The following is a 12,305-nucleotide window of genomic DNA, read 5'->3' on the forward strand; positions in this document are numbered from 1 at the left end:
TTATTATTTTTATCTACATGTAAATATATGTAAAAAATTGATTCATTTTCGGAATATTCTTCAAATATATAATTTTCTTCTGTTTCAGCTATCATTTTTTTCTTGTCATGACGCAATTTATTACCGCGTTGCTAAAAGATAACGAAGGCGCGCTCGCGCAATATTTTTGTAAAATTGACCGTATCGGTTTCAGGAAAATCGATTGCACGTTGATCGTGGCGCGTTGAACGCGTATCCTCGAGTAATTTCGGGGAGGGAAGTCTGGACCACATAGCGTAGCGTCCAGCAGGAGAAGAAGAGAAGGGGTGGAATACACAACCGCCTTTCGAAAACCTGGTATTCTGGTCCCTTACGGGAAAAAGTGGTAGGTTGGGCCTGTTCGGTCGCCATCTCGACCGGCGTCACATCACGTACGGGGCTTTCAATGGCGGGCCCGGTATAACGAACCGTCAGCGTGCCGGCGAGAAAAAGTTGGACGATGCCTTTCGCGTACCATCGTACCACCGATTCTGACTCACGCGACGAAGAAGGACCAGAAGAAAAGTGGAGAACGAGTAGAATGAAGAAGAGCAAGAGCAACGATGGTAAGTGAAGGTAGGAGCAAAAGAGTAAAAGCAGACCAAACCCTCGCGGAGCGGCTTTCAGCTTTCGTTTCTGGCCAAGCATTCACCCAAGGGGAGGCTCCAAGCCGGGCTAATGGGACGCAATTAAACGATTCGTATCAAAGAGCGCCGCCGGTCGCGCTCACGAGAATGTCGCGAACTAGATGGCGACGGGGGCATGTTGAGGATCCAGTTGATTCGCTCTCTTGTGGACGAGTCTAGAAAAATCTCGGCCACGTCCAATTCCATCTCATTAGTGGAGACGACTGCTGATGCTTGTCTCTCTTGTGGTCTTAGCGCAAGAAAAGGAAGCCTTCGGAAGCCATGTATGGAACCGGTCTCCCTTCTGTCTCCCTATCTATACACCTCTATATACTCCACCGTAATATACCGGGTGTCATCCGCGTACCTTGTATTTCTACTCGCAATACCGACAGCTGTGAAGATCTAACGTTCTTGTACACTGACTGCGCTACAAACGAGATACGACACAAGAGGGATGGAAAGACACTCAACTAAATCACACACGAAGATCTGCGCGCGTGTTGAAGTTTGTATAAGAATCTTTTCAATTCAATTGGCACTCATTCACTCATGAATCACAACAAGTTATTCCGGTAACTCTAAATATTAATTAAATATTAATGTGATTTACTTTAATAGATACAATTTCCTTTGTTTTTAGCTATGTATCCTTAATAATCAATGTTCTTATACACAGTATAACATTCAAATTATAATTGCTAAATATGGAATATATCTATACCGATTCGGACATTGCTCACAATCTTTATTTGACATTCTCGAAATAAATAATATTTTAATGATAAAATACGTCTGTTCTTTAAACAGAACACCCCATACATCTGGCCACGCTTATATTCCGTATGCGCATATATTGTATACTTACATATCGTAGCCCATACTCGTGCATACACCATGCACATGCATGCGCTGCAAAACAAAGCGAGCTCGTTAAGAGCTTGCATTGCAACGGCCGCACTCTTTGCTCTTTGGTACATCCTGCTGCCGGGTCGATCTGCGGTTCCGATTTGCTCGACTTGGCTGTGCTCGCCTTCGAATGTTTTTTACAAGTAGGTACGAAGTTACATTGAACACGTTTTGATTGTAGTCGCGCGTACAAAGAAGTACAATTACCTCGAACTTCCAAGCACCGCGCAGAATTTGATAAATCGAGAAATCGTAATCGCAGAATAAAATGATACGACATTTTTTCAGATAAATAAGAGAATAAGAATTTATTCGCATTATTTTTAACTTCAAGTTTGTGTAAACGTGTTTCTAATACACATTCAACAACAAAATTAAATATAAATTCAACAACAACAACCGAAGATTATACAAATATATAAATTAGAAAATAGTTTTGCGTGTTAAAAAAATTTCTAACTTCTGCAGATAATATTTTACTCGTAATTTTCTTTGAAAAAGAAAGAATTATCATATGTATAGAGAAACGTTATTCAAATAATCTTTATGTATGTATTTACGATCTGAGGAAAGATGCGCGAAAATGTTAAAGAAACGAAAACCCAGTAGCCTTAAGATCGAGATAAAATTCGAACACTGAGATATTGCCTTATTAATGCCGACCACTTCATTAACGTCAAGCGTTCACGCGTGCACAGTTGATCAAGGTGGTAATCAGTACTTGCCAATAAAATTATTTTGAGATTCTCGCTCCACGCACGTTGGCGAAGATCGCTTTACTTGTCGATAAAGAGCGGATCCTTCATAAGCCCGACTAACCGCATAACTCTCTTGCTTGGCGGACAAGCAGAATAAAAGAAAATATAGAAGGTGATCGGCCTTTCCTCGAGGTAGAGTCATGCGAGCAGACTTGTAGACCTGCTTGTGAAGAAAAAGACGGCGAGAAAGGGCGGGAGAAGAAGAGAAAAGGATCAACCGGAGCTTAAAGGTAAAGAGTATGCGAGAAAGAGAAGAAACAAAGAGAGAAAACAGAAAGAGGAAAGAGAGAAAGCTCTGAGAGAGAACCAGCCGGGCAGACATAGCTCTCGAGTTTGCACGACGAGTTTATGCGATTTTTACACTCGATCTGATTTTTTGGCGGCGCCCCTCGCTCTTGCAAGACAGATATATGTCCCATGGCCATACAAGAGCCGCGCGTATAAAGACATCGAAGCGAAGCCAACGAGAATTTCTCATCCCATTCCCTGCGCACTTCTCTTCTCCCCTTGTCGGCCACCTCTTTCTCGATCTTCGTTGCCCCATCATCCCGTTTACCACCATACTTGGTATACCCTTCTTTTCTACCAACCGCTTCCTTTCACCTCCTCCTTTCTCGCCCCCTTCCCACTCCGGGCCCAAGATGGGGTACAAGAAGACGAAGAATCGAAGGGCCTCGCCCATAACCGGTTCAGTCTCTCTCTCGTCATCGCGCTTCCCGACTCCCTCACGACTAACCGCCGGCCCTAACAACATGCTGACCTGCTCCATATGGAATTATAGATACTCTATTTCTCTGTCTTTCTCGGTCAATTGCATGTATTATTGTATATTTATTGACGATATTGATATGCGATTGATTATAAACGCCCGCAAGATGCAAATCAGTTCTCTTACATCTTGTATATTCAGTTTGCACATTACGAATTTTAATCTGAATCTATGATCCGAATGATGAGAAAAAGAGAATCTCGTAATTAAAATTTCCATCAATTTTTATATTTATATTAATTTAGAGAAATTAATATAAATAAAAATTAAAGGTGTTAAAAATTCACACGAGATTTCAAACTATACACATTTGAAAAAAATGTCTTAACTTTAAATCACAAACAAAATATGCTGTGAGCAATGTATAGAATTGTTAATGTCGCGGTGATATTGTGTGTGTCGGATAAGAAAGACAGAAAAAAGGAGCAAAAGGGAGAGGGCACAAATATGTGTGCGGACAAGTAACTACAACACGTACGATCTCTCCGTATACGTAACCAACAGACAGGTAAGAGTGCAAAAGCAACATCAAAGAGTTAAAAAAGAGCATAGAACAACGTCCACTCATCACGCGGCGTGTAGCCGGCTTTTACATAAGCGACTATGCCGCCTCGCGCGGTGAGAGCGAACAAACGCTTTTACAACTCAATGCTGAATGCTGTAGAGTTTCTCGCTCTCTCTACGTTTTCATCTTACGTCTTTCTTACCACGAAGATTTCGTAATGTACAATAACATATAATGTATAAAATAATTCAAAATAAATTCTTTATCGATAATATAGATTATAATAAACTTTGCTTTCGTAATAAAAAAAAAAAAAAAAACCAACAAATTACAATAACCAAATTTACACACAGAAGATCGAACTAAAATAGAAAAGAAAAAAATCAATAATGCGCGCCGTCCGCTAGTCGGAATAAGATTATCTTAGATGGTTCTCTAAATAGATTTCGAGATATTCTCATCACCCCTAAGGAAACTCTTATCTCTGTATCCCTTCTCTTATCTCTTATCCGTTATATATGTTTTCCTTTCCATCTCTTTTTTTTTCGACTGGCGAGTTCTAGGCAAGTTTTTTTGTTTATAAAGTAGCGCGTTATAATAATAAAACAATGTGCAAACAAAGAAATTTAGTATTTACTTATGCACTAATGAATTAAGAATAAATTACTGAGTCGACACTGTGGAATAATAGTGTAATTAATTGCGTAGAACTTGTAAAACTTTGTGAAATTAATTCATATTGTTAAAATATAAAATATAAACAGCCGAAAATCACGTGACGAGACGTGAAAATATAAGACTTAAAATTAATTTTAATCTTAATTGCGCTAAAACACGCACAAAATTTCTCGCTGATATGTTTGCTCAGCGTTTATATAACGTAAAAATTAAATAATATAATATATTTTACATATGTGAGAAAATGATTTAATCGCGTAAATATAACCTTCGTCATTGTGTGTTTACTTCAATTCTGGATGTTCAAATACAACGGGATTTCATTTACATTAGAGAATTTAAGAAACGACGATAACTACACGGTTAAAATGCTGGAGCACGTACACAAATTGTGGACATAATCCGCGGAAGAAAAAGTTAATGGTTGTTACTATATGAGATTACGTATGAAATGCAAATTGCAGCATTATAATTTTTACCAGAAGTACTTCTGCTAAGCTTTTGCGCGCTTGTGCACAGAACCTAATGCATAATAAAACTGTTTAAAATCATTACAATTTCTGAATGCTCCAAAACAAAATGTGACATTTCGCAACACTATGTTTTTCTATATTAAATTTTCGCGACGGTTCTTTTTTTGTTTCTTACCGCTAATTAAGACGAATTGTTCGATCTGATATGTGTTTTGAGAACGATATATCTTCCGTTTTACACTATATGGAGTACACGTTTTCACCGTACACACGCGCGCACACACGCGCGAAATACACATGTGGGCGTAAGCCTTTGGTAAGATGGCTACAGCTGTTGCGTCTCGTGATTTAATCGGAAAATTCGCGTGATTAAACGACAAGTTACATACCGTTGCCGACGTCCAGTCGACGATGACAGCACGAGTGTGACGATAGCTAGTTGAAATCGCCGTGGAAAACGGTGAGAAAATTAACTCGGCCGAAATCACAGGAGACACGAACACGGCAGCCATGTTGGGTGGTCTCGCCCCTCCCAATAACTGCTTACGCGAGCGATCACTCTGCCGCGTCGCGGCAACTCGTGGCTCCAGTCGCATCGACCAGGCTCCATCCGCGGGGCAACCCATCCCGCGCTACTCTGTTGTGGACTGGACGAATCGCCATATTGGCACGGGGCGGGCATGCGCAGATGGCGGCATCGGTACGAGTCAAGTGCCCAACGGATTACGCCTACATCATGTGTCAATCATTGTGATCCGTTTAAAGTCCTCGTAGAAAAAGATGCTTCGCACATCGACGACGTTACTACGTAAGTGTTTTTTTGCGATACGGTGTAAACACATATGGAACGTAAATATTTTTAGAAGCGTTCGAACGCGCAGATTGTATTGTCGTGGTTAGGGCTGTGTTGAAGTGAAAAAACTCGTGCTTGTGCGTGATTTCAGTGTTTTGTTCCGCATCATAGTGACTCGATTGAGCTTATCGCACGCGACTTTAATTTTTTCTTTCTAAAAATTATAAGTAATGTGTGAAATTTCGCGTGGTTGCTCCGCTATCAGCGAGGACTACTAGCTGATATGTGGATTGGGCAAATGGTTTTCTCACGTGATAATACGCCTGCGCCAAATACGTACACATACATAATAGAGAGGAATATACGATTTTGGTAACTCCGCGAAATTTCGTATTACAAACAGTAAGAATTGCTTTTATTTAACGTAATTGTTTAATATTGTGCTTAATTTTTTTATAATTATAATTTTTTTAATTTATACATGATTTTTCTGTGTTCTAAACTGATCCAATCTAAAAATATGATATACGTTTTCTCTTCATTGTTTATTATGTGTGATTAAGTGAGTTAATATAGCTATGCGAACTACTACATTATTACTTGACTTACTTATTAATGATGCCATTGCACTTTTCTGACACATAAAACGAGCAAAGACAACTTTATGATCATTATAAATCTTCTATGTTTTATCTGCTTGTTTTCTTGACGTAACAATGTAACATTGACAAGAAAAACACTTGGCGTGCCTTGAATTTGTTTACATGTATAATATACGCTTTGAATTCTGAAGAAATCACTTTGTGAGCTCGCTAAACTGACATTCAGCTAAGTATGCGCGAGATGTGTTGCATAAGTGTTGTTGAATCAAATAAGCAGATTGCACAAAATAGTTCGCAATAAATATCTTCCACATAGTTGCTTCTGAGCCATTTAAATATTTAATGTATACATCAATTTAAAATCTTATGTATACACATCTTGATCTTACGAGTTCGAAATAAAACTTTTTTCTTTTAAAATTAAAAGTACGTGATTGTGAATTTTTATCCTGTGTCGCGAAACATCTCGCCAATCAAACTGATTTAAAAAATTTTTGTATTTTATCGAATAAGTCAAGTTTATATCTCCCCTGTAAGAATGAACATGTCGAATTTCATGTTGGAGCGTGTAAAGGGAAAATTCGAGCGCCTGACTCGTCTTCGGAAACAACGGTTATGGCTTCACCGCGAACGGAACCCACCGGATAGTTTCGCGGGCGGAGCTAATTTACGTGAAGTCGGGCAATAAACATCGCGTCTCTCACTAGAGAATACCGCCGAACGTGCATATACACGTATACATACCACCCACGCGGGTGCGGGAGCAAGAGAGAAAAGCGTCCAAGTGCGTTCGTGTGTACGAACGAGAACCATACGCACGTAGAGCGCAACAGTAGTCGTAGCGCTGGTTAATTAGGGTTTAAGTTTATGAGGTGCAGGGCGCACGCCCCGCTCCTCCCTCCTACTTGCCCTATCTCTCTCTCTCTTCCCCCACCGATCCACCGCAACCCCCAGCGTATCTACCCATCCCCTACGCACTAACAGCAAACCACCAGGAACAGTAGCGTCGCCCTTTGCATTCTATCCGTACATCCACCGGCGCGCGACCGCGCGCATCCATGTGCGCCCGGGATATCAAACTTCACACGCGAGAGCAATAATAAATGTTGAACGTTCGCAGCTTCGCAGGTTTATCGCTGTTACCGCAGATTTACGTGAATTCGCGACGAGAAAAAAAGAGGATAAACGTTGAACACGTATAGGGCAATGAAAAGATGGTGATTACAGTTTCCGCCTGGGTGCAATGGCGGGATAAAAACTCAATATCGCCATTCAAAGCACTTGCGAATACTACAAAGTATCAGAAACGCGGATATGACTTTTAATGCAACCGAATAGTTTGAGTGTAAATTTGCATCTTTATGAAATCATATTTTTCGTGCGCGTATTATTTATACTTTTAATATTCCGTCAGAGCACACATAATAAAAAAATTTTTAATTTTATAGAAAACACAAATTTATATAATTTGTTAAATTCATCATATTTGTGTAGCTTATTCGTATATAAGTTATCGAATCAAAATTCTGCAAAATTTTATTAATTATTACATCATTTATAAGAAAACACGCGGAAGGTATCAGATGTGTCGTGCAGCTTGGTTGCTACGAAGAACACGGATTTATCCAAATCTTATCAATCTTTCTTAGCTTGAGTTCAGTGTACTCGCGTGCCAAGAACGTTATCAAGTAGAAATCTCTTGTCGCAGGTTTCGCGCGAACGTTGCTTCGCGTGTTGCAACACTACCGCAGACGGACAAAAACGCGGCAGAGATAAGCCCGCAGTTCTGAGAGAAGAACTGAATTTTAAGAGACACGAGATGTCTGTGCGATTTTCGAAAACAACGATGCAAATAAATCTCACTGAAAAAACTTTTTCTTATCTCTTTTTTGCGTTTTTAAATAATAAAGTTAACGCGAGATAAAGTGAGAATTTATATCAGAATTAATTTTTAATAAGTATATGTTATATTTTTTATATATTTTTCCATCTATATATTTTATTAATAAATCAGTAATATTTGAAAAAATTATATTTAATTCTCGCGTGCACACAATTTTCGGATCGAACACCTCGAAATTGATACATCTTGAAAATTGAACACATAATATTATAGACCGATGCTTCACTTATCATCAAGCATCCCAGGAGGGTAAAAAAAAGAGAATTGGAGTATATGTGTGTGCCGCCTGGTACATGATATATATCTCCGGTAACGTTGTACAGCGTAATTAAATCATTCCGACGGTTTTGTAATTAAACTCGATTATTTGCTCGTCGCTAGCAGTCCCACACCGGTTTGCGATTTAACTCTTTCAAGCTTTGTGTGCTCACCCTTCGGCACGCTTTACGGAGTGAAATAATCCATGCGCTCGATTATGTTTGGGGTCACATTGATACAGAGTTCTCAGAAACTTTTCAACTGTCCGAAAAGACAAATGTACATTATATGGGTTATATAATTACAAATATTACAATTCACGCCAACAACAATTAGCGATGTCGACCGACATTCTGCTCCAATAAAATAGATAATGATAACTTGGAATAAATATTTTGAAACTTCTAGTTTACTAGTCTTTTCTCTCTTCGTTCGTTTCCATTGTTAGCAAGCGCACATCTGGGTGTAGCATCAAGAGTCAAAAAAAAAAAAAAAAAAAAAGAACCGAAAAAGGTACGATACCGTTAATCTTTGGACATTATAAAGGAAGTCCTAAACTTTCTCTAGTTTAGATCGTATTTTTTTTGACACAAAGAAAAGATTTCTATTCTCTTTTAATAGAAAAAGTACGTTTTACTCTGGTTACTTACGATTTTTTTTTTTTTATGAATTCTCATATACAACCCTAAGCTATTGTCGTCAAAGAAAGTACAGAAGATTTTCATTTAAAGCCGTTTAACTTATGCGTCGCATATTTTTGAAATAATCGCGAATAATGTTACTAATAAATTTGTACGGTACATTGTTACGGCATTCTTCGTTATTAGAAAAATACGATAGTCGGAGACAGATAATTAAATCTGCAACTTTAGGTCGCACTATTCTACTCTGATCTGCTTTCCTATATTTTGTTTCCAACAGCGTATCTCTTCCTCGCTCCGTTTTGTGGAACGGAGAGAGAGAGAGAGAAAGAGAGAGAGAAAGAGAGAGTCGAGAGAGCAAAGCAGAGGATGCGACAATATCCGGCACCCCGGCGTCCGACAACTGATAACGCCAAGGGATGTTTATGTGCATGTTCATAATACGCCTTGCTTGTTTGAATTCCGAAGTTAATACAGAAGTACTGAATTTTCTATCGGCATGCGTAACAAATGTTAAAAGAATTTGCACAGAGTGATTGAGTTAAATAAATAATTTTATGTTCTATGTACTTGGAGGCAAATTTGACTATATATAAAACTACGAGTATTTGTAATTGTAATGCGCAATTTTCACAATTTCTGTACAAACTTATGATAAAAAAATAATTTATGAGCTTAAACTGAAAGTTTTACTTGCCGTATTATATCTGATAGTGAATACGTTAAAGTTTGAACGTGATATTCTCTACTAACGCGTACTTGGCGATAATTCCGAGTAGGCAAATTTTATTGATGTTGAATGAATCAACTTATAAAAAGAGACAGAGAAAGAGAGTAGTACTTTCCTGCCAACTCAATGGCCTTCGTATCTATATGTAAATAAAGTAGAAAGAGCTGGGGTGCGGGGGGAAAAGAAGAGGCGGCTATTTCTCTCCACGGAGCGTCGCGTAATTTACGTGAGGACTGAAGATAGCGAAGGGACTTAATTCACGTGCCACCGGCGAAAAAATAGAATGGCCCCTGCGAGATTGAAACAGCATTCGCTACTCTTAATTTTCTCGATCGCACAAAATTAGCTGCCATAGTTCACGCGCGTCGTAGGTACATATATTTCTTGTATTTAATATTGATTGCTTTAAGAGAAATATAAGAGACCTTGCAAGATTTTATGAAGATTTTAGAGTAGTTGTAACTGGATGTAAATCGTTTGTCTTTGTCAACAATTATTTTACGTTTGATACAACAACGTGATCTAAAAATTTGTTATATTTTATATACTTCAAATGCCACGTGTCGAGAAGTTTCTTATTTTTAATTTATTCAGCAGATTGTAAACCAGATTTCAACACATACACATTGTAAATCAGTTTAAATTTTGCATGAAATGACAATTTAGACATTTTTACTTAATACGAAAACACTTGACTTTTCTGTGTTCGAGAGAATATACTATTATAATAATATACTATTATCGAAACATAGTCGTTTGCCACAACTGTCATATCCAGAATTGTGTACACGTACTTATGCGCCGGTCATTTTTACGCGCGTTCCTCTCTCTTGGCGCATTTCACGCGCGTAAAAGATATACCAATAATATATACACTACATTGAACACACATGTACACGTAAATTTACATAAAGAACTATGTAAAGCATATGCGCGTATAAATAAGAGTGTAGAAGTCAGGTGAATTTTGAAGAGACAGCAACATGCGAACGTCGAGAGAAAGGGAGAAAGATGAAGTCAGTTGTACAGCGGGGTTGGCAAGGAACGGAGATGTGAGGAACGGAGGTTGGTTTTCGAGAGAAGAGGGAAGAACGAAAAAGGGGGATTGGCGGGGGGTGACGGTGGGTCTTCGTTCGTTCGTTCACGTCCCCGCAGACGTCCGACTGCTGATCTATGATTCCCTCGCGCATAGCGAAGCACATAACTTTCATCTTATACCTTCTCGTGAGATTCGTACGATGATATTGCTATCCACGTGTTCGGGAGCAACCCCAAAAACAGTAAGGATCGGCGGGGGTAGGTGCCGAAGGAGGAAAGAAGAATGACGATTTTTCGGAAGGGAGTCGCTAAATCCTCCGAACGCCTTTGCCAGAGAAAAGCATATATATTCTGGAATTCTCCGATATTCTCGAACTGCGCAAAGTGGAAAAAACGACGGAAATCGAAGCAGATGATTTTAATAAATTTGCAAAGCATAAAAAACAAAAATTTTCTGAACGATATTTGAGCGTAGAAGCAAAATAAATACCCAGCTTGAACGTTACCGTTAAAAGTGTGTACTTAAAGATGTACAAAAACATTTTGCATCGATAGTAGACTTAAAAAATTAATCTACGCGCCTGTCGCTAGTAAATACTCTCAACGATATTTATTAACTCACAGAGATAAAAAGATGTATGTATAAACATGAAATTTAGTAGCGGATTATTCTTTTAGTTAAGATGCATTTTTATGCAAAAGAGAAGAGATAGTGTTTCTATTCATATTCTCATGGAAAATCTTGAAAGTACAGAGCAAGCGTTTTGTTGCGTTACGGAGGGAGGGAAAGAAGAGTAGAAAGCATCCGCCCCTTTCCTCGCGCAGGGCGCGCTCGTGCAAGCGGTTAACGCAGCCATTTCACGCCTCGGGAAGCATCCAGCTTCCTCATCCAAATTCTAACCGAATCCACGGAAACCGCCCCACAGCCGGGAGTACGAGGATTTCTATTTAGCGACGACTGGAAAATGGTACAGACAATTGAGCGAGATAGGAAATGAACACGTTATCATTCTACAAAAATTCATAGAAATAACAATAAAAAATTAGACACTATAGTTTCGGAAAAAATTCTTGTGTCTTACTACTTTAGATCACATAAAAATGACATTGTCGAAATACACAAGAGATACGCAACAGAGTTTAGATAAACGCGAATAAGTTTTCAAATAATGATATGCAATTTGCAGTGTTTAAAGGCAGAAATGTGTTTATTCCGCCAATCAATAATCTAGCTCTTTCATTAATTATTATCGTTTCATGACAATCCAATAGCCATTGTAAGCCATTGTTGAAATCACCGCGCTGATATGTTAACCAATGGTAATTTATACATGACGTAACTCCCCAACGAGATTATATTTTGCGTATCTCGTGAAATTAACGTCGCGACATCTAATAACATTAAATTATAACTCTCTTCAAACGAGAAACAGTATATCGCGATATCATTGTTTTACGATATCTGCCGCGAGTCTTTCTTCTCGACCGAACCAATCCGTGTCTCTCGATTCGGATAGCGGAATAGCTTAAAGTGAGTATCGATCACAAAGGCTGAGGGAATTACGATTGAGCGATTCTCCATTGCCTATACCAAGTGGTTATTT

The 12,305-nt window shown here is 38.7% G+C and overlaps 2 protein-coding genes across 4 annotated transcripts in view; one reads left to right on the top strand and one right to left on the bottom strand.

Annotated features, from left to right (window-relative positions):
* Positions 1 to 12,305, bottom strand: part of LOC109852860 (homeotic protein ultrabithorax-like) — a 69,423-nt gene that overhangs the window by 21,171 nt on the left and 35,947 nt on the right. The window lies entirely within an intron of this gene.
* The window catches only part of LOC109852861, a 37,518-nt gene continuing 30,528 nt past the window's right edge, over positions 5,316 to 12,305 (top strand). For all 3 annotated transcript variants that reach the window (XR_002250043.1, XR_002250042.1, XM_020424417.1), the window contains exon 1: positions 5,316 to 5,544. Coding sequence is in view for 1 of the 3 variants with exons in the window: in XM_020424417.1 (XP_020280006.1) it covers positions 5,517 to 5,544 (28 nt within the window). In the remaining 2 variants the exon portion in view is untranslated. The remainder of the gene's footprint in view (positions 5,545 to 12,305) is intronic.

This window comes from Pseudomyrmex gracilis, unplaced genomic scaffold (assembly GCF_002006095.1).
Source record: "Pseudomyrmex gracilis isolate BER0280 unplaced genomic scaffold, ASM200609v1 scaffold_38, whole genome shotgun sequence".
NCBI lineage: Eukaryota > Metazoa > Arthropoda > Insecta > Hymenoptera > Formicidae > Pseudomyrmex > Pseudomyrmex gracilis.